Source organism: Barbus barbus, assembly GCF_936440315.1.
Source record: "Barbus barbus genome assembly, chromosome: 23".
NCBI lineage: Eukaryota > Metazoa > Chordata > Actinopteri > Cypriniformes > Cyprinidae > Barbus > Barbus barbus.
In genome coordinates, this window is record NC_136751.1 from 12,189,958 (window position 1) to 12,213,960 (window position 24,003).

The following is a 24,003-nucleotide window of genomic DNA, read 5'->3' on the forward strand; positions in this document are numbered from 1 at the left end:
GTGATGAATTAATAATAGCCAAAAGACGATCTATGACTTCTGGAAGCAGCTCTTTTAGTAGTTTAGATGGAATAGGGTCTAACATACATGTTGTTGGTTTAGATGATTTAACAAATTTATACAATTCTCTCCTATAGTAGAGAATGAGTGGAATTGTTCCTCAGGGGATCTATAGTGCACTATCTGATGCGATACTGTAGCTGACGGCTGCATGGTTACAATTTTATCTCTGATAGAATCGATTTTGGAAGTAAAGGAGTTCATAAAAGTCATTACTGCTGTGCTCTTGGGAAATGCCAACACCTGTTGATGCTTTATTTTTCGTTAATTTAGTGACTGTATTAAATAAATACCAGGGGTTATGTTTTTTTTTCTTCTAGAAGAGACGAAAAGTAATCAGATCTGGCAGTTTTTAATGCTTTTCTGTCGGATAGGGTATTTTCCTGCCAGGCTATATGAAATACCTCTAGTTTTGTTTTCCCAAATCTATAAAAATAGAAATATAATACATTTATACATTTAAAATTTTAATTAAAACCATAAATAAACAATAATATCCTGGCCCCCCGACTGAGCCTGGTTTCACCCAAGGTTATTATTATACATTACTGACACTCTATCCTCCAATTTGATACTGTTAAGTGCTTTGACACAATCTGTATCGTTAAAAGCGCTATATAAATAAAGGTGACTTGACTTGACTGAGGAATTGAGATAAATCAGGAAGATTACTTACAAAGCAGTCTTTTGTGCTAGAGGTGATGGTTCTACCATACTTGTAACAAGGAGTAGAACCAGGTGCCGAAAGGAACAACATTCTGTAGTTAAACACCACGGCCAGATTTCTTTTCTGATGGTGTCTGATAGTTTAATACATAAAATAGCCTATTTATATTAGAATATCACTTTAAAATATAATTCACACAAATAATTAGTAAAAATTACTTGGAAAACCCATTTATGTTTTCATTATTTGTAAACACACACTTTATTACACTTTCTGCAGGCATTGGCGATATAGGCTACTATTTATAGCTAGTCAAGTCAGCACGTTTATATTTCCAAACATTCATTTTGCCATTAATCGTAATAATCCAGTGAGATTGCTCCACACAGAGATCTGATCTCATCAACATCCAGTCTATCTGGAATGACATGAAGAAACAGAACAACCTGAGAGAGACTAAATCAAGAAGAACTGTGGCAACGTCTCCAAGATGCTTCAAGAGACCATAATTACAATTTACTGAAAACAGAACAAACAGAAGCATTACCTAATGCATGTTTCATATAGCAAGTGATGTACTTAATGATGTGAAAATCTGCCTTCACACATAAACAAGCAACCAAGTGAGCAAGCATAACAGTATCAAAACAAAACAAAACCAAGACATTGTAAGAGGTATTGAGAAGGGTTTTTTTTTAAAGACCAAATAGAAACTACAGATCTAAACTAAGATCTAAATCAAAGTTTACAACAAACTGAATATTTCAGTTTAAAAAGTTTTACAATTTACTGTTATCTAATAATTTCAGAAAATCGGATCCTTTCAAATTAGCTGGACTCCACCTCGTTTGAACTGCCTTACGTACCACCCTATGAGGTCATTGGCTACGTTCACACTCATTCATCCATATGAATTTTGTCTATAAAAGTGCACATACTGTATTGGGTTCATTGCATTTGACATCTGCAGTTAAGCCCAACCTTTGAGATGCTTCTCTTTATTTACAAACTCCTGCTTTTCCATCAACTTCATACAAAAGCAGAAAAGTCTCTTTGCCAATTAATGGGAGACTCAAAGTATCCACTGTTATCCAAGGATGGAGATGTAACTATTGGAGCACTTTTTCCAATCCGGAGCATAGAGACATTACCTTCATTTGAGTTTACAAAAAAACCTCAGCTGCTATCATGCTCCAGGTTTGTTACACTGAAAACAATTGGAGCAGATAATATATTTAATACAACCAGATAAAAAGAAAGACAAATATACCCTATCATAATATCTGGAATGTTATGGTGTTCAATGTATGAACACCATGTAAAATGAAAAAAATTAAAAATAAAAAAATTGTAAAATTGCTATTTTATGTTTTCACAGTGTGAATCTAAGAGGTTTTCGGATGGCTCAGACAATGAGTTTTGCCATTGATGAGATTAATCGAAGTGAAAGTTTGCTCCCAAATGTTTCCATTGGCTACCAAATCTATGATAGTTGTGGTTCAAGACTGTCTACCATAAGTGCAATTATGGCATTGTTGAATGGTCATGTGTCTGTAGTTGGGGAAATATGCAATGGACAATCTCCTATACATGCAATCATAGGAGAAACTGAGTCTTCTGCTACAGTGATTCTTTCCAGAACTACAGGACCTTTTAAAATTCCTGTGGTAAGGAGCAATAACCGTAAAAACCTGAAATAATTACTAATGATGTATTTAATCACTGTATCCTGGTTTTTATTGATATATTTATTTATGTATTATTATTGTTGTTGTTTTTCAGATAAGTCACTCCGCTTCATGTGAATGTCTCAGTAAAAGGAAAGATTATCCTTCTTTCTTTAGAACTATTGCTAGTGACTACCACCAGAGCAGAGCACTTGCTTATATAGTCAAGCACTTCGGCTGGACTTGGGTGGGAGCTGTGAACAGTGACAATGACTATGGAAACAATGGTATGGCCATATTTCTGAATACAGCCCAGGAAGAGGGGATCTGTGTGGAGTACTCTGTGAAATTCTACCGAACAGAGCCTGACAAACTCCAAAAAGTGGTAGAGACAATTAAAAAAAGCACAGCAAAAGTGATTATTGCATTTCTTACTACTTCTGAAATGTACAACCTACTCAAGCAGCTAAATACTGAAAACATTACAGGCCTCCAAATGATTGGTGTCGAGTCATGGATAACTGCAAAGAGTTTGATCACTCCAAACAGTTTTCATGTGCTGGGAGGGTCATTGGGGTTTGCAGTGAGAAAAGTTGATATTGAAGGTTTTTCGGATTATGTTATAAAAGCATTCTGGAATACAACTTTTCCATGCTTACGGACTGAGAGAAATTCCTCTCAATACGCATTAAGTTGCAATGTATATCAAGATCTGCTTGTGCTGAAAAACTACAATGAAGATGTGCCTGAACAAAGATATGCAAGCAATGTCTACAAAGCAGTTTATGCTGTGGCTCATTCACTGCACAGTCTACTCAAGTGCAAAGACATGAAGGGTTGTGAAAAAGACGTGAAAATACAAGCACAGCAGGTAATAACATTTAAAAAAGAGAGTGGTAGACAAGTAGAAAGTAAGACCAAAAAAATAACCCAGTGGTTCTTAATCCTGGTCCTGTGTCCCCCAGCTCTGCACATTTTGTATGTCTCCCTTATCTGACACATTCAGATCAGTTTATGGAGCTCTTTCCTAATAGCTGATGATCTGAATCAGGTCTGTTAAATAAGGCAGACATGCAAAATGTGCAGATTAATAACCACTGGAATAACACATTCCTGTTTACATGTGTCCACAATAGGTGGTTGAGGCTCTAAAAAACGTAAATTTCACTGTAAAGATGGGTGATCGTGTGTGGTTTGACAGCACTGGTGGCATAGTAGCCCAATATGAAATCGTAAACTGGCAGCAGGACTCTGATGGATCAGTCCAATTTAAACCAGTGGGATACTATGATGCCTCACTGCCTCCAGACCAACGCTTTGTGCTCAAAACTGAAAACATAATCTGGGTTGGAGGACAGCTGGAGGTAAATGACACTATTTATTGTAAAGATTTAGTTGAAACTGGGACATGAACAAAGGATAAACAAATAGTTATGTGCAATGTAATTTTTCAATGTAGAAGCCAAGGTCTGTGTGCAGTGAGAATTGCCCTCCAGGCACTAGGAAGGCTACACAGAAAGGAAGACCTGTCTGTTGTTATGATTGTATTCCATGTGCCGAAGGAGAAATCAATAATGAGACAGGTAATCTTCAGCCCATCTCACAGTGTCAAAGAAAACTGGTTATTTCCTTCTTTGTTTTTCCTTCTTTTGTGATTTCTGCATGTCTTAACAAACAGTTCACATGTAACATAATAATCTTGCTTTTGTTTGTAACTATAGTGATCAAAACTTCTATTCCAGATTCAAATAACTGCAAGCAGTGTCCAGGGGAATACTGGTCTAATGCTGAGAAAAATAAATGTGTCTTAAAGGCTGTAGAATTTCTGTCATTCACAGAAGTTATGGGTATAGTGCTAATCTTTTTCTCACTGTTTGGAGTTGGATTAACTATGATGGTCGCCATTCTGTTTTACAGTAAGAAGGACACCCCCATAGTAAAAGCCAACAACTCAGAACTGAGCTTCCTGCTGCTCTTCTCATTGACTCTGTGTTTTCTCTGTTCTCTTACTTTCATTGGTCGGCCCACTGAGTGGTCCTGTATGTTGCGTCACACAGCATTTGGGATCACTTTTGTCCTCTGTATCTCCTGTGTTCTGGGGAAAACTATAGTGGTCTTAATGGCCTTCAAGGCTACACTTCCAGGAAGTAATGTCATGAAATGGTTTGGGCCTGCACAACAACGACTCAGTGTTCTTGCCTTTACACTTATACAGGTTCTTATCTGTGTACTTTGGCTATCATTATTTCCTCCATTTCCCTACAAAAATTTGAAATATTATAAGGAAAAGGTAATTCTTGAGTGTAGTCTGGGTTCTATTATAGGTTTCTGGGCTGTTCTCGGTTACATTGGCCTACTGGCTGTTCTGTGCTTCATTCTGGCTTTTCTAGCTCGCACACTGCCTGATAACTTCAATGAAGCCAAATTCATCACATTCAGCATGCTCATATTCTGTGCTGTATGGATCACCTTTATCCCAGCTTATGTCAGTTCTCCTGGAAAATTCACCGTAGCTGTGGAGATATTTGCGATTTTAGCCTCAAGCTTTGGTTTACTATTTTGCATATTTGCACCAAAATGTTACATTATCCTATTCAAGCCTGAACAAAATAAAAAAAAGCATATGATGGGAAAAGTCCTGCCTAAGTCATATTGAAAGAGACAATAGCATACATTTTGTATATGTTTAAAAATTGATATTATAGTGGTATGCGCTAGGGCTGTCAAAATTGCTGAAAAACTAAATTCAAATGTTGCACTTAAATATTATCAATATTCAAATTTAAAGGCACAATTTTATTTATTTATTTATTTTATTTATTTACTTATTGTTTTTTTTTTTGGGGTTGGCTTCTCTCCTGGGGGCGCATCAAAAAAATATTACTAATGCATGTTTATTAAAGCAATAAAATAGTATGACTATCTGTGAAACAATACATAATGTTTATAAACCAAATATAATTAAGTTGCTTAAACAATTATGAACAAAACAGCATCATGTATGCATAGTTTAATACAAAGGGACGAAGGCCAATCACACAGAGTATATTTTTAATTTAAAAATTTGAGATGCAGTGGGATGGGAAAAAATGGCATAAAGTCTGGAGACATGTTTTTTAAATGTTGAACTTGCATTCATTTTACATGGATATTTAAACATACGGCTCTCTTGTGCGAGACGCAAGTGCAACGGTGATAGATGTCCCTCTTGAAAATGTGCAAAATATGCATTCTGTGTGAATGGCTTGGTTTCAGTTTTACTGTAAACATGATCTTCTCTGCATTGATGTTCTTGTTTTCCTGCAATATTTTGAATGAACAATGCAACTTGTGCAACTTGTGGGTTCAACTGGATAGGCTAACAAAAACATTAAAAAGCAACAACACTCAGATCATCATCACATTTTGTGTGCCACTGATAAGGCTGCCTGACACACACCTAAAATTCGAATGCAACATTTCTGTATTTGAATGTGGAATTTTATTTTTAAATCGACGAATATTATTATTATTTTTTTTCTGTTTTGTTTTGACAGCCATAGTGTGCTTGTAAAGTCATTTCTTAGATAAGAACAGGCAGTGACATCACTAAAAGCTTTGACACATAAATGATTGGCCACATGGTTTTATTTGTACATAATGTGCTAATGGACCCTGACAAAGTCTATAAAGAAACCCAGAATAAAAGAAGTCCCAAAATCTCTTAGATGTTTGTCTTTTTATCTCTTGATATATATAAAAAAAAAAAAAAAACTTGCTCTGTATTGATAGGGAAAGCGGAGTACAAAATATATTTACTCAAGAGTTATTTAAACAATTATTTATACAATTGGATTAAAATTACTTTACTTTTACTTTAAATGACTTTTTTTACTGTTTGAAAATGTTGACAATTTTGTGAAATGCTTCTGTCAGCCAAGTAAGTTGCAAGAAAAAATCCATATTGACACCGTAAATGAAAAAAACCCATAACATTAAAGGTGCACTAAGCAATTTTTCTCAAGGACATGTAGAATATCAGAGACCGAATCAGACAAAGTTAAGATTCGTTCAAAACATGGAAACATGAGAAGCTGAAATTCCAGAGAGGTCCAACAGGACATCATAAATCTGTCCAGATCCTTGCGCCAACTAGTCTTAAGTAAGCCTAACCAGCAAGCCTCTTTCACAAAACAGCTTGCAACATTGAGACAAAATAACACTTATTGATAATTCCAATTCTGGAAAAAGACTGTCAAATTTTGTGCACGTAATCAAGACTGATGGTCAAAGAGATGGCCATCACATGTTCCACGATTGAAATCACGAGCTTCCTTAGATTGACTTTTCTCCCACACACATACAAGACAAAGACTTAGACTGGAATTCCTTAGGAGACCTTTTAACCTCTCTCTGGTCGTCACAGAACATGCCTCTTATTCTCCATAGAACCACACAGAGAAAATATTTTCATATGCACTAAAAATCATCTTAAAAGGACTTATGAATTATTTCTCTGCATAGAAATAATCTATATTATGTTTGTAACCCACACATTATATTATCATGTTTTAATTAAATATTATGTTTTTTTGTTTTTTTAATCACTATTGAATAGCTGAAGGATTCAGATGCGTGTTTGGTATGTATGAGTTTGAAAAATCATGGTTTAAATGTTTCTTCCAATCAATTATTTGTCAAATGCATCATAGTCTTGTTATAGAAATCATGTTCAAAAGTATACTTTGCAAGAGCCTTTAAAGTTAGGACCTCTGACTGAACAGATAACATGTTGATTTATTGATTGGGTGGAGGAACAGAACAACACCCCAAGCAAGGACAGTATCTAATTGGTCAAGATATCCAGATGGGATGGTCTGAAAGCCGAGTTTAAAAACTCAGGACACCATCAAACTCTTCTCTTATTCCCCTGCTCCTTTTTGCTTCAACTTTTGCCACTGCGTTTAGATGATGCCTATTTGCACTCTCTGAGCATGCTCTGGCCTACATGCCAGCGGCTACTTGACACCACGATGAGAAGAAAACCCACCTAGTCTTGTTACATCGGTTTATTCTTATTCTTTTTATTTTAGTTTCTTTTCTTTCCGTGGAGTTTTGTGCTCTAATGTAAGTTTGCTGCAAAGTTCAGTTCCGACTGCACTCGCTTCAAACTTCAACCAAACCAACTCCGCATCTGCAGCCAATGCCAAGATGTCACTTCAGGACTACTGAACTCTCAACCAATCAACCACTTCGGGGAACCCCCTTTTCCTGCAACGACGACGACACAAGGGATTCCCTTAGCAACGCGCTCCAGGTTCTAACTGAATCGGTGCAGTTAATATAAATATTAGCCTCATTGAGCCCTCAATGCGAGGGTTAAATAAGTGATAGATGGTTGTTCAGGTCTATGCAATAGCACATATTGCTGTAAACTTGGGATTTCACATTTTCATTCTCTTGAACTCATCCTTTCCTCACTCTCTCTCTTTATGCAACGTGTGAATGTGTGAATGCTTGTGTTCATGTGTTAGATTAGTTTATGTCTTAGGTTTATATAAATAAAATCTTATTTATCTTGAAAAGAGAAGTATCTTGTGTTTTGTGCTCACAAGTTAATGTCTTAATCTGCCGATTTTGTTACTGTGCTATTAAATAGTGTTTTCACAATATTTTGGATTTTAATATCCAGTGCAAAGTTGATGTTATATGGCTTGGTCAATGAATCGCTGCCACCTCAGTGATCAGCTGTAAAACAGTAAGTCTGTTCAAATTCCCTATACAATCATGAATGATTCCCTTTGAGCTAAATTGATCTATTTGCTTTAAATTACATATTACGTTTTATTACGTTACAGACGCATACTTTCACATAGAAATCTTGCAACAACAGGAAGTTCCTGAGGTTCGTTTTCAGGGGTGAAGCTGTAATGCCTTGTAGGGCAGGACACACACAAAATAATTTCAAGACAGCACATTACTTAGCAGGAGTTAAGACTTCCCCTCCCAGCATCTGCATTTGACTGGCTGGCCGATTTCCTGCCCTAAATCTCCTTATCTCAGGAGACCTCTAAAAACCAGGATAAATTTGAGGGAACATCTGGATGTATTCCAGAACAGGACTTTACTGTGGCTTTCTTATCACTTAAACATAATTCAACCAGAAACGGGACAAAGACCTCTGGATCTGGACACGACCTCCTTACTGCTTAACATGCAATTCAATGATTGTATCAACCAGGAGAGACGTTTTTATGATGAGACTGGGCATTGAAGTCTCACAGATACATGCCCAACGGGACACTCTCATGACCCCCGGACAGCTCCCCTTTCATCCTCCCTGCATTCCAAAGGAATGCGTTTTTTTTCTTGTGCAAAGAACACCCAAACTTTTATTGACTCTCTGCCAAAAGATATGCCTTTATTCCTATTTCTATTAAAACAATATACTCAATAGACAATATATACTAACGTTGTAACTCCTGTCCTTCATATGCTGGGTGTGATTATTTAGAAGTTAGCATGTTAATCGATGCATTAACCCATATAGTATATAAAATTAATGTATGTAATTTCTGTATGCCAAATACCTGTTGTTTGATTTTGAATGAAAGCTAGTTGCGGCAACGATAATTTGGGGTGGATGAAAGTTGACTTTTTCATAATGTATGATTAAAACACTTATAGGGACTGCTAGAATATATTCTTCATTCACAGAGTGACCAACCAATTTCAAGAAGGCATCCCCAGTGACATCACGCAACGATGACACATCAGCAGCCAATCAGTCGGAGGTTCCCTCAGACCCCTCGGAGACCGCGCAGAAACACCCGATCAGCTGTCAACCTCAACTTAAAGCAAGTAATCAAATAATTCTCCATAATTCTGCTGGAAACTGGTTGAAGTAATATAAGAGCAAAGATAAACAAGTTCTCTGCTTGAAACTACCTTAGGGCAAGTTTCAGTAACTGGCAAAAGAGTGCTAGTTTAAGCTTTCTTCAAGTTCCTTGCCTGCAATATTTGTGTGTGTACGTATTTTGTTTTGTGTTATTTTAGCTTAGTAGTATTGTAGAGTAGCAAATAAACTTTTGATTTATAAAGAGATATTTTGTCTGGTGCTATGTGATTTTCAAGTCTGAAACTATTTGCCAAATATTGCTGTAATATATGCAGACGGGACACTGAGGTAAGTAAAATCACATAACAGTTTATTGAACAGTATACTCAGCTAGAGTCTTGCCAGAGTAGGGTCCACGTAGTCGGTATGAGATCGGACGCTGGAGTGAATGTGGAGTGTGCTTAAATAGGTGGTTTGATGACTGTGGTGATGAGGTGCAGGTGCTCGTGATTAGTATTCAGGTGCTGCAGATTGTTGTGATTGCCTGATGGGGGAGCCTGGCCGATCTGTGACAATTGCGTTACCTATGCTAAAAATTACCTATGCTCAAAATTTACCTAATCAATTCTATATTACTGTGGCCACGAGAATAATCTGAATTGTTAAGACATACTGGTTTAATGCTTGCTGGACAAGTCGTTAATGAGGTATCGTTAATAAGGTATAAGTGGGACGTTTTGATTAATATCAATTAATCATACATAGCGAATCAATACGCCCCGACTTCCAAGAGCAAAAATTAAAATAATAGTTCTAAAATTACTACAAAGCTTACCATAGCGTAGCCTTGTCACCCCACACATACACAAAATGCATGGATGCACACGTCGAATCCCCGGTTTCTGACTTTGAGTCCCACTCTAGGCATGTGTCATCGTCGCAAGATGCTAACAACAGACGCTTCCCTCATGGGCTGGGGTGTAGTCTTAGATTTTCGTCCAGCCCAAGGCATCTGGAGAGGTCATCTTCTCTACTGGCACATTAACTCTAATTTGGGACAAATATAATGCAATTTAATGAAAAACAATATGAGTGCTGAACAAAACCTCAGGAACTTCCTGTGTTGTGTAAGGATGGAAACATGGAAGTATGCCTCCGATCTATTGTGACAAACCAGTCCTTGGAACTGATTTGAGTCACAATCTGTTTCAATGAGAGCATCTTGCATTTTAACTATTTGATTTGATTTGATTTATAATAATGTGGACAATCCCTTTTATTAAAAAGAGCAGCTTTAGTTGTTAGAGTGGTTTAGTTGTTTAGCCAGTTGTTAGAAGGCATACATCAAATAAAATACATTACAATTACAGTAAGGCTAAGCAAAACATACAAGCGTGTGGAACACAATTAAGACAAGCACAAACAAGCAAGCACAAATTGCAAAGGCATAAGAGCAGTTCATGCATTAAAACAGTACAGATCAACATACAAAATAACACATACAGGACCTAACATTGAAGCAGGCAGCAGAAAGCTAATGGCAGCAACATGACCATGTCACATCAACTACACAGCACAACTGTCAGATTGATGTGTGCAGTTATAATTGTCAGACAGCCAGTTTTTAAGGTGTATAGTAAAAGTAGAATACATATGTATGTCTTTAATTATAGTGGGCAATGAGTTCCAGCTTTGTATTGCTGTAACAGAAAATGATAATTGACCAAATGTGCTTTTGCTGAATGGGATTAGAAGGTCACCTCGTGTATTGCTTCTGGTGATCTGACTGCTATTGTTACGTTGAATTATAAATGAGTTAAGAGGAGCAGGAGCGATGTTATGCAAAATTTTGTAGACCAGACAGATATTTTTATATTTGATTACATCTTCCCAGCTTAGCAGTTTATGCTTATTAAGAATAATGCAATGATGTGAACTGTTAGGCTTCTGGTCCAGTACTTTAAGTTTTTTTTTTATAAAGAATTACTAATGGCTTTAATGATAAACCATTAGTTTGTCCCCAGCTTGTCAGACAATATGTTAGGTGCGACATAATCATGGCATCCATAAATAATTTAGCAGCATTAAAAGTAATTACATTTCTAATATATTTAAAATTAGCTAAGCTAAACTTAACCCTATTGCATACTTTCTTAATATGTGCTTTAAAGGAGAGATTGGAGTCAATAATAACGCCCAAATACTTAAATTGTGGCACAATACTAATGTTTTGACCTGATATTATTATATTTGACACAATGTTACATTGTCTCTTGGTGAAAAACATTCCCACAGTTTTATCTACATTTAGTTGAAGGCATGAACGATTTAGCCAATTGGTGATCTGATCCATAGCTGTGGTCAATTTGGCAGCAGCCAGATGTTTTGTCTTGGCATGCACATAAATTACCGTGTCATCCGCATACATTAATGTATTAATATCAGGGCAAACTAATGGCAGATCATTAATATATAGACTAAACAAAAGCGGGCCAAGTATCGATCCTTGTGGTACCCCTGTGCATAAATTAAGAGCTAATGAACGATGGTTGTTCACAGAAACGTATTGAGTTCTACCAGTTAAATATGACTCAAACCATTTAATTGCAGAAGGGGAAAAATGATAAGTAGAGAGTTTGGCAATAAGGACCTGATGGTTAACTGTGTCAAAAGCTTTACGAAGGTCTAAGAACACAGCGCCAACAACACCTCCCTTATCAACCATTGCTCGAACAGTCTCTAGAAAGAAACAGTTAGCTGTTTCTGCAGAGTGATTGGCCCTAAAGCCAAACTGCATCGGATGAAGAGTAAATGGACTGTTATTTAAAAAAGAGACAAGCTGCTCTGATACACATTTTTCAGCAACCTTAGAAACCACAGGTAAAATACTGATTGGGCGGTAGTTAACTATGTTCAAAGGGTCATTTGACTTAAATATGGGAGTTACAATTGCAGTCTTCCAGGTAGTTGGGAATATGCCCTCTAGTACTGACTGGTTAACAATTTGTGTGATAGGAAAAGCTAGATATTCATTTAGAGATTTAAGCATTTTTGAATCCATTCCATAAATATCTTTTGCTGTTGAAATTTTAAAAGAATTAATAATTGCCCGGTGTGGTGAGTGGGGCGGGGCCGAGAGCCGTGGGAACGGAGCGAGGCCGGTGGAGTTAATGATAATGAGCGACACCTGCGACACTCACCGGTCTCGAGTCCCACGGAGGAGCTCCGGAAGGATGTTTGCCGGTTCCCGCCTCCTTCTTCCCGGGTTTCGGCACCAATGTAACAAAGTTCGTAGATTCGGGAAGAAGGAGGCGGGAACCGGCAAACATTTAACGATTTAATAACCAAATAAACAAACGTAAAAGTACAGCGGCAGCCCCTCACGGACGACTGCCGCACACAAACACAAAATAAAATCCAGGCCTGGTCCTCTCTCGTCTTCCACTGTCGTCACTCCTCCTTTTATCCTTCCGGAGCTCCTCCGTGGGACTCGAGACCGGTGAGTGTCGCAGGTGTCGCTCATTATCATTAACTCCACCGGCCTCGCTCCGTTCCCACGGCTCTCGGCCCCGCCCCACTCACCACACCCGGGTTTTAATTTCAGAGATAGGTTGAATTCTAAAAGAAGGCTTGCTTTCATCTATTTCAACAATATCTCCAGTTGTTAGGGAAACATTATGTGCGATTTCATCCACAGAATTAATAAAGTATTCATTAAAAGCTACAGCTATTTGTACTGGATCTTGTATTAATTTACCATTCAGGTCCAACTCTAACCGATTTCTAAGCCTGTGGCTAATTCCCATCACATTCTTAATCTGTTCCCAGATCAGCTTTGTGTTACCCTTTCCCTCATTAATGATTGTTATAAAAAAATTGGCTTTAGCTTTTCTGATCATTTTAACTACTTGATTACGTAATGAAGTGAACCTATGCCTATCACTATGTAACTTGGTTTTTAATGATCTTTTTAAAGCAGAGTCTCTTTCCTTCATCAGATTAAATATTTCAGTATTAAGCCAAGGGAGTGCGTTTGTTTTTTTCTTTCCTTTTACCTTTCTAGTGAACTCCTTAACTAGACTTTGTAGCTTGGTGGCAAACATCTTACTAACTTCTTCTATGTTAATCCCAGTAAATATATTTGTCCATTTAGTCTGCTGTACTGCCCTTTGAAAATTATTCATTTCATTTTTTGGAATCCTGAGTTGCTCCACAAGTTTTTTTGAATGATGAAAGCGCTTTTTTGTAAGTTTTCTTGACAGTAATGTCAGATTATGGTCAGACAGTCCAGTAATAAAATTTAATGTTTTTACAATTCGTTCAGGCTTGTTACTGAAAATTAAGTCTATCTGTGTCTGAGATGATGTGGTTATTCTAGTAGGACCTTCCAACAATTGGGTAAAATCCAGACTGTCTGTGATCTGCTTAAGAGGTTTCCTATTAGTCTTATTTAGCCAATTACAGTTTAGATCACCAAGTAATATTACCTCAGTTTTAAAATCACAAGCTTGAAGTAGCTTTTTAAAAGTGATAAAAAAGTCATTAGAGGAAGGTGGACGATATACAACAATGAGCACAAAAGACATTTCAGATGAGAGCACTATATTCAACCCAATACACTCCAAATTGTGGTCAAAAGGCCAACATATCTGATGACAGTTAATATGATCTTTTATATACATCATGACCCCTCCCCCTCTTCCCTCAGATCTGTCCCGTCTAAAGATATTATACCCTGGTACATATAATGCAGCAGACGGAGAGTTATGATGTAACCACGATTCAGACAGGCCTAAAAAGTCTAAGTTAGAGTCAGTGAGAAGATGATGTATTTGTTCAGACTTTGGGGTGAGGCTACGGATGTTCATATGCCCTCCAAAGAGACCTCTAGGTTTGAGTTGTCGATCCCAGATCAGTCGAGAGTGACTGACGGTTTTAAAAAAGTTCAGTTTGCGGTGTTTTTTCAAAGCAGGGTTTATGCTGCTTTTGTATGCACTGAGGGTTGTACCATGCAGATTTTCACGCTTACCTTGAGCGCAATGAACAGTTACCGTAACGTCAGAACGATCTGATCCAGTAGGGTCAGAAACGTAGGGCAAGGAAGTAGATGCCTGCTCCAGAGTGATTTGACAGAGTGATTCAGCTGACGCAGATCTAAAATTGGATGCTCGGGAAACGACACTCTGATTCTGTGAAGCGTTATGTGAGGAGCTGTATGACAGCTGGGGCTGCTCCCACCCAGCAGCCCTGAGACCTGAGGCCAGCGAAGGGGGTAGTGCTGTAATGATGCCACCTGCTTTTTAGCCTCCTGAAACTTGTCAACAACTGAGGTGACTTGCTGAACAGGTCAGAAAGCATAAGCGGAGTGTCCAGGAGAAATAACTTTTCCTTCTCTCTGATGTCGGACCAAAGATGCCTCTCAACCAGAGTTCAACAAGAGATGCCTCACTGTGGCCGCAAGGGTTGCTATAGAATGACTGGTGGCTCTGGCTATTTTCTTAGTGGCCCAAAGAGACAAATCTGTAGTCCAGTGCAGTTCTTGGGTTCAGTCCCTCATCAAGGTCTTTTATTAGGTCAGCCTGGTATGCCTGCAACAGAGGCATAGTATGAAGATATCTCGCAAACCCTTCTTATTCAATCTCCTGATATTTGCATGGTCTAATTCCGGGGCTAAAGAGCCAGACTGAATATGGCATATTCCATGATTTCGACACCTCAATGTAGAGACTGGGAAAGAACAGCAGGCCCCAAAGTGATTTCACACATGCTTCACATGACCTCGCCCCTATTTTGATATCTCCGCCCCACACGTACGTACACAACCCTGGCATAATGACGATCGCGGAAACAAACAAAGACACAAGCATATTCAAACAAAAGCCAACAAAGATAAGTTGTGTGAAACAATACAAAATCAACATTACTCACCTATCAAGAAGACACAACGCAGCCTCTCCGTCCAATTCGAGCCCTTCCCCGAGTTTCTCTCCACCGTTGAAAAGCTGCTCCGATATTTACACGCATCCTACCTCATGCCCAGTCATAACCCTTATTTTTAATGTTTTGTTCGTCTTGGGTTACTTGACTTTAACCCTGTTCCCTGAAAAAGCAGGAACGAAATGCTGCATTGCAATAATGCTAATGAGAGCATTCTTTGTTCGACTGGTTGTGAAGCATGTGTGTCAAACATGCAAAGGATTGGCTTAAATAACCTCAGTAGGTGACGTCATTTGATTACATGTACCTGAGAGGTTATAAATAGACGTGAAACGGACACACCTTCAGGTTACACCTTTGTCTGAAAGGACATCCAGGTAAGTCCACAGTGCTGCATTGAGACACAGCATCTCGTTCCTGCTTTTTCAGGGAACGGGGTTACAGTCAAGTAACCCGAGATGTTCCCTATCAAAAGGTACTCTCGATGCTGTGTTTCAATGACGCTAACTGGAACGAGAATACCAACGCCGCCGCATTGGAAGTGTCTGGACCCTCCAAGGTTGTGTAGTGTGTGCGCACATTTTATTGACATTTTATTCCATAACGTTACACAGTTTTGATGCTGTTTTAACACATGGAAGTTACAGTTGTTTTGGTTTCTTATTTATTTATTCTGTCCAGACGATGTGTACTACCATATAAAAATGAAAACACTGATTCTCGCATAAGTATAGCTCAAATATATTTAGACTTTTTCTAAGTATAAGAAAAGCATGCCATCTGAGGGCATGACTTCCTCTAGTGGAGGGAAAGCTAGCACTTAGAATAGTCTCTATTACGTCGGTTGGAAGCTCAGCATCACTTAGTTGGTCCCCCTCAGGGGCCAGATATGAAGGTTCCAGAGCTCGAGCCAGGATGAAACACTGTCCCCTGTGCCTGAGATAGAAAATCTCTCCTGACCGGAATCACTAACAGCGAGCCATTGAGGAGGAATATTAGATCTGAGAACCAAACTCTGGAGAGCCAACAAGGTGCTATAAGTAAGAGGCGAGACCCTTGTTGACGGACCTTGGCCAGGACTCCTGGGAGCAGAGCAATCCAAACCCAGGGGAAACCCAGAGGAGCTGGAGGAATCAGAGAGAAGTAGAGGGACCATTGAGCTGTCTACACTCCCAGTTTACACTCCCTGTGTGTCACAGCTTGTCTGGACAGCAAGTCTCCTACCACATTCAAATGCCCAGGGATGTAAATCACCCTGAGGGACAGGAACTTGTCCTGTGTCAAAAGCAGAACCTGCTGCGCTAGATTGTTCAGGCGGCACGAACACAGTTCGCCCAGGTGATTTATCTAAGAGACCGCCCCAGTGTTGTCCACTCACACTAGGACATGGTAGACTTTTAACTGCTGGAGGAAGTATTTCAGGGCCCAAAATAGAGCCATCTTTTCCAGGCAATTAATGTACATAGTGACTACGTTTACATGGACATCAATACTCCGATTTTAATACAATTAAGACAATACTCTGATTAAGAGTCTACCATGTAAACAGAGATTTTTTGATTACCTTTATCCGGCTAAAGTCATAATCGAAGTAAACACAAATTGAATTAATACATGTGGAGTATTCCTATTTTAGTCGCATTATTGAAGTGCAGTACAGACATGTACACACCTTAATCAAACTATTACCGTATAGTGATGGGTCGTTCTTGAACGATTCGTTCATTTTGAATGAATCTTTAATGTGACTCGAGAAGAACGAGTCGTCTCGGGGAGTGATTCGTTCAGTCGCACATGCGCATTGCACAGCATTCTCGGGTTTGAGTCGTTCGTTCTTCACGTGACAGCCCCATACGCTTAACCAATGCAGCCTGAGCCGGAAAGAGAATTGATTAGTTCTTCATATCGAGTCTCGGGTTTGAGTCGTTCGTTCATCACGTGACAGCCCCATACGCTTAACCAATGCAGCCTGAGCCGGAAAGAGAATTGATTAGTTCTTCTATATTGAGTCTCAGGTTTGAGTCTTTCGTTCATCACGTGACAGCCCCATACGCTTAACCAATGCAGCCTGAGCCGGAAAGAGAATTGATTAGTTCTTCTATATCGAGTCTCGGGTTTGAGTCGTTCGTTCATCACGTGACAGCCCCATACGCTTAACCAATGCAGCCTGAGCCGGAAAGAGAAATTATTAGTTCTTCTATATCGAGTCTCGGGTTTGAGTCCTTCGTTCTTTTGTCACGTGACCACTTGCCGGATCAGTACATATCAAATAGGCTACCATAAAGTAAAACTGTATTTTTTGTATGTTGGATCATATTTAAGAATTATCATAAAATTATCAAAATATGTGTAATAAGCATTTTCCTAGAAATAAAAATGGTCTGTTCATTTTTTTGAATGCAAACATGCCTTAAAGCATGTTCTAAAATATAGCCACAGTGTTATTTTAAAGCTCATTTATTTTTTATTTATTTAAAAAAGGCCTAGCTTGTTGTGCAGTATTTTGTTTTAGTTTTTTAAGGCTCTGTGGCTTTAGTATATTTTAATTTTCTTGTATTTTTTATTTAAATAGTTTAAATTCATTTTGGAATAGTTATCTTCTTTGCTATAGCTTTTTCTGGCACAAAAATAAACAATAAAAAACAATTCAGGAGTGTGTACAGAGTGTTAATGTCTAAAGTGTCATATGTTACAAAAGTATAGTAAGTAACACTATAGTCCAATCTAAAGGGTTAACTCAAAAGACATAAATACAACAAGGTATTGTATTTTATGAAGATTAGACAAAAAAAATAAAATAAAAACAAAGCATAACAAGTCAAGTCTGCTTTATTGTCAATTCTTCCACATGTACGTCACATACATACAGAGAACTGAAATTGTGTTACTCTCAGACCCTTGGTGCATACAGTTAACATTTAAGACACTGACAGTAGACGTTCAAATACAGATAAATACAGTTTAAACATATGTACTTATAAAGAAAGAGATAAAGTGGCATAAGGGCAGAATAGATAGAGTGCAAACCAGTTAAATAAAACAAAACTAAATGTGCAGGTATATGTGTAGTGCAAGAAGAGGTTAACCAACTCGTTATTATCTTTTTTTACCACATGGTGTTATGGAAAAGAACCATGTGACAGAAATTAAAAGCAATAATTTGAGACCAGAAAAGCATCACATAACTGTAAGAGTAAATAATAATACTAATAATTCTAATAATAATAATAATGACTAGGCACCCGTTTGTAAGGAAGGTTGTAAATTAAGTAATTTCTCTGTCCAAAACTGTCACGTCACGTGACAAAAGAACGAACGACTCAAACCCGAGACTCGATATAGACGAACTAATCAATTCTCTTTCCGGCTCAGGCTGCATTGGTTAAGCGTATGGGGCTGTCACGTGATGAACGAACGACTCAAACCCGAGACTCGATATAGACGAACTAATCAATTCTCTTTCCGGCTCAGGCTGCATTGGTTAAGCGTATGGGGCTGTCACGTGATGAACGAACGACTCAAACCCGAGACTCGATATAGACGAACTAATCAATTCTCTTTCCGGCTCAGGCTGCATTGGTTAAGCGTATGGGGCTGTCACGTGATGAACGAACGACTCAAACCCGAGACTCGATATAGACGAACTAATCAATTCTCTTTCCGGCTCAGGCTGCATTGGTTAAGCGTATGGGGCTGTCACGTGATGAACGAACGACTCAAATCCGAACACTTGTCAGATAAGAGGTGGTGCGCTAATCATAGACTAAAGACCCAGGTAAACAATTAAGTAATATTTTGTGTTTCTTATAGCATAGTTTTGTATTGTTTGTAGTGTGATAAACGTTTGCATAAGTAGTAGATGTGTTTGGAAAGTAACAGATAACATTTTGAATTATATTTTGCTAAAATGAACGAAATGAACGAAATGACTCGAAAAAAGATTCGTTCATTTTGCTGAACGAGACTCAAAGGTCCGAGTCGGTAAAATGATCCGAACTTCCCATCACTATTACCGTAGTGTAGGACTTTTCACCGCATTTTGCGACAGGATACACTCATGGCAGTGGTCAACCGTTTGATGGCAAATAAAAGAGCTTCAACACCGCACTCGTCTGTATGCACGTACAAATAATTAACTGCACTTGAAGCTTTCATAAAATAAAAAATGAAACACCCAAAAATGTATATGGCATCATCACGAAGATGAACTATGTTTATATGTGAAATTCTGGAGGGGACGTTGGATGGCGTCACGTGGGGACGTAATGACACATGCCATTAATCGATCTATGTACTATAACATGTAAAACGGGAACATGAAAGATTATTCAAAAAGCAAGGTGTAAACACCTTAATCATAATATTGTTTTATTCAGAATAAGGTAAATTATTAGATTACTGATGTCCATGTAAACGTAGTCAGTGACTTCATCCTAGGCTGGAAGGTTGGGTATTGTGCATCTTTCAGTAAAAAGTTTGTCTTACTATGAATATGTTTGTCTTACTTGAATAAATTCTAAATGCTTTGTTACGTTCCTCGTATGTTTTGTATTTTTGTTTGCTCCATGTCTCTTTTTTACCCTTTTCCTCACTTGGTGTTTTTACTCTGAATTCTTAGGTTTTGTCTATTGGCTGTTCAGTTCACCAGTTGACCAATCAGGATGGACCTACCTGTTTAAAAGGGGGCCAGGCTTTGTTTACTGTTGTCAGTTGTCCTCCTTTCCAGCTAGCGGGCAACTGTCCATTTTTACCAGCCGTATTCATTTTTCTCTGTTTGTTTGAGTTGTGTATTGTGTTTATTAGTTCTTTTGAATTGTTCAGTTGACTTGTTACTTATTTGTTAGTTTATTGAGACTTTCGAGTTTTGTGTTTAGGTTCACTAAACCTGTGTCATTCGCTAGAACTTGGAAACACCTGTTGCCAAATGATTAGTGCTTTAACAACTGGTTTGACATGGTGTGCCAAGTTAACACTGAGATCAGCTAATACAGACCAATGTGGTGGCCTTTGTCACTTGAGACCTGTTAGAATAATTTCAGGAAAAGGAGATTTGTACATTTTTGTATTATTTTTATAAATTTAGTTCTTTTCTTGTTAATTTTAGGTAAGGAGTGAGGGCCACTTGTGTACTTTTGTTATTAATTAGGGTAGTTTAGCTTGGGCATCGGATACGCTGAAGTTTGCGGTTTTATTTCTACATTTTCTGTTTGGTAGTTAGATTAGTTTGGTTGGGTGTTAGATATCGGGGGTTGTTTTTCTTTTGATTATTTCTTTGTTTTGGCGTCACTCAGTTTTCTCCTTTTTCCCATAATTTATCTTAAATTATTTTCTTTAATGATTATTAATCTGCACATCTCAAAATAAATTAAACTCGTGTTAAACATGTTTGTTTGTTTCCTGGTCATTTCCTTTCATGGTTTACCCCAGTGCCAGTTGTGTCTCACTTAAATGTTACGAAACATCCCCCAAAAATATCAAGCACGTAACATTTATTGGTGGCAGTGGTGGAATACTCATTTATGAGTGTTTCATAATTTAGGAGATGAAAATGGTGAGATGCACTGTTGCTGGAGTTACCATGTAGTGACCGTGGAGCAAGTAATTGTGTAAAAAAAATAAAAAAAAATCACCGGTGGTTGACTTTGAGCTTGCTTATTGTTTAATGAAGCAATTAAAATGGCTGATTTTGAATAGTTGTGTTAGTAGCCCGACGATCAAGCAACTGAATGTTAGAATGGATGATTTGATCTGTGTTGCTGAGCATTTCCAAATTAAGGTTAATAAGCAGCAGCTGAACAGGGAGATTAAGAGCGTCGTGGTGAAGGGACTACAGGAGCTTGGTGTGCTAGCGTTGGCTGACGCAGTAGAGCAAGATTTGTTCAGTGCTGATGCCCATCTGCTTGTGCTTGGTGAGGAGGAAGCAAGTGAAACGGCTGAGGTGGAGGAGTCCAAAGCCAAAGCGGTATTGCCGCCCTTCGATCCTCTTTCTCTTGCCGTGTCTCAACTTGCATCTGGCCAAGGTTCAGATGGAGGAGCGTGCATGGATACCTGAGCGTCAGGCTGAGCTGGAGTTGCAGCTTGAAATCCGCCATCTGGATATTGAGGTGGATAAGCAGATTAAGTTGTGGGAGCTCGAATTGAGTTGCCAGAGAAAGTTGCCACGGGAGGAGTGGGGGCTACTAGAACACCAGCAGCCCCCGCTCAATTATAAATTCCTCCTCCCGTGCCATTGCTTCCTCCTGAACCATCGGTTCCCTTCCAGGAACTTCGAGCTGCATCCGAAAACGCTATGGGAATGCCTTCAGTGTGACCACGCTCTGAATATCACCTGTCATCAGTCAAAAAACGGGCGAGGCATCACGGGCGGGGTGACGTTACGACCAGGAAGTATATAAGCACGTGCGGCGGAGCCTGCGTCAGCTTTCTGTCATTCAGCAAGCGCTCTGTTGTCAGTATGTTTTGTATCTTGTAAGTCTTATTTGGTGTTGTCTGTCCAGAAATAAGATGCCTAAAGCAAAGGCCAAGACGTTGGGCGATCCCAGATCGCGCTTCAGGTTGTGTGTTAGTCCCTGCCATCGCTACATCACGAGTGGGGACACACACAATCTGTGCGTGGTCTGCCTGGGTGCGGAGCATGCGGCATCGGCTCTCGAGGGAGCCGGTTGCCCGCATTGCGAGCGGCTCACGCTGCATACACTCCGCACCCGGAGGGCTCTCTTTGAGAAGGGGGCCTTTGTGAGCACCCCACGCGGTGCTGGTCCCGCTTTTGCCGAGGCAGAGCGGCGGCTGCACTTGTGGGGCTCGCAGGCTGATCTGGCTGGCGAGAGTGAGACGGGCATGTCCCTATCTCCTCCCGTATCCGCCAGATCTGGTGTCCCGTCTCTCGGGGAAGCGGTTCCTTCCCCCCCGAGATGAGGACTCAACGCTTCGTCTCTCTTCCTCTGTCGAGGTCGACGTGACGAGCGTTGACGAGGTTTCGCCGCCTCTCTCGCCCCAGTATGAGGAGTTGTTAGAGGTGGTTACTCGGGCTGTGGCTAAGCTTGACATCAGTTGGCCCCCCGAGCAGACATCTGTGCCGCATTATAGCCTGTTGGATGAGCGTTTTCTACGCTTGCGGCCGCCACCTCTACGCAGGAGCCTTCCGTTTTTCCCCGATCTCCACACCGAGGTGTCGAGATCGTGGGTTAGACCCATCCGGAACTGGATGTGTGCGGGTAATAGGCGATGCCCCAGATCGAACAGACGCTCGCAAGCTATCTGTCTCCTTCCGCGGCATCGTCTCTGAAGGCTCCTACTCTGCCCACTAAGCCTCTGCGCACCACATCATCCTTAGTGGGCAGGGGGTATGCGGCAGCAGGTCAGGCCGGTGCGTGTCTGCACACTATGGCAGTGTTGCAGGCGTACCAGGCCGAACTGCTGAAGGAGTTAGATGAGGGCGGGGATATTAGAGCTGACGATATCTCTGAGCTCAGGAGGACCGCTGATCTTGCCCTCCGTGCCACCAAGGAGTTGGCCCGCGCTATCGGCCGCTCCATGGCAGCTATGGTGGCAACGGAGAGGTACTTATGGCTGACCCTGTCCGATATTAAGGAAAAGGACAAGGTCTGCCTTCTGGACGCCCCGCTTCAGCCTTCTGGCCTGTTCGGCGACGCAGTGAGCTCCGTCGTCGACAGGTTTCAGGAGGCTCGCAAGCAGGCGGAGGCATTCCAGCGGTTCCTCCCCCGCCGCTCTCTAACTCTGGAGGCTGCTGGGCGGGAGCAGCCTCCTCCGCATGCCAGCTCCTCATACAGGGCAGCGCAGAAGCAGAGCGTTGCCTCTCGTGTTCCCCCGCGGCGGAGCCGAGAGCCGCAACGCTCTGCACCGGGGATCTCGCGGCCGATGGCATATCTTAGGGCTGTCTTGTCGACCAAGAGGTCCTCAACGAAGAAGTCCTGACGGGCAAGCCCCAGGACTACGGAGGGCGACCCCTACTGGGGTGGAGCGGCTTACACCGCGGTACTCGGTGACCGTCTCCCCTCGGTGCCCTCCGGGGACCTGTCTACCAACCCTGCCGTTGTTCCAGGGCGCAGCGGGTCCTAGCGAGGTTTCTCCGCCTGTGATTTCAGCGGGCCGCTTCTCTGACACCAGAGGTCAGTCTCGAGAGACTGATTCCCTTAGTAGATCATCTAGCAGCCTGGCAACGGCTGCCGGATGTGTCTCCTTGGGTCCTGAGCACGGTAGAGAATGGCTATTCCATCCAGTTCAATGGGCCACCTCCGCCGTTCAGCGGGGTTGTTGTGACTACGGTCCGCCCCGAGCAGGCTCTGGTTTTGGAACAGGAAGTCCATACTTTGCTGAGGAAGGAAGCCATCGAGTTGGTTCCTCCTCACGAGGTTCACACCGGCTTCTACAGACGGTACTTCATTGTTCCAAAGAAGGATGGGGGGCTGAGACCCATACTGGACTTGCGTTTGTTGAACCGCTCAGCCAGAAATCTGAAGTTCAAAATGCTCACGGTCAGGCAGGTCATGTCTCAAATCAGGTCCAAGGACTGGTTTGTCACAATAGACCTCAAAGATGCCTATTTCCATGTCTCCATCCTTCCCTCTCACAGGGAGTTCCTGAGGTTCGCTTTCGGGAGCAAAGCATACCAATATCGGGTTCTTCCCTTCGGCCTAGCACTCTCACCCCGCACTTTCACCAAGTGTTTGGATGCAGCTCTGGTCCCGTTGCGACTGCAGGGCATCCGCATACTGAATTATATCGACGATTGGTTGATCCTCGCTCAATCAGAGCGGTTGGCGATTCGGCATCGAGATGTCGTCCTCGCCCACATGAAAGACTTGGGGAAAAGTGTGCTTTCTCCGGTTCAGAGA

General features: G+C 40.5%; 1 protein-coding gene across 1 annotated transcript; it reads left to right on the top strand.

Moving 5' to 3' along the window:
* Positions 1-1,715: 1,715 nt before the first annotated feature.
* Positions 1,716-5,050, top strand: LOC306842989 (extracellular calcium-sensing receptor-like; the record flags this gene model as incomplete). Its single annotated transcript, XM_079374243.1, has 6 exons — positions 1,716-1,924; positions 2,106-2,394; positions 2,510-3,265; positions 3,531-3,758; positions 3,854-3,977; positions 4,137-5,050. 6 exons carry the CDS (start codon positions 1,716-1,718, stop codon positions 5,048-5,050), a joined length of 2,520 nt encoding a protein of 839 aa, XP_079230369.1.
* Positions 5,051-24,003: the final 18,953 nt, after the last annotated feature.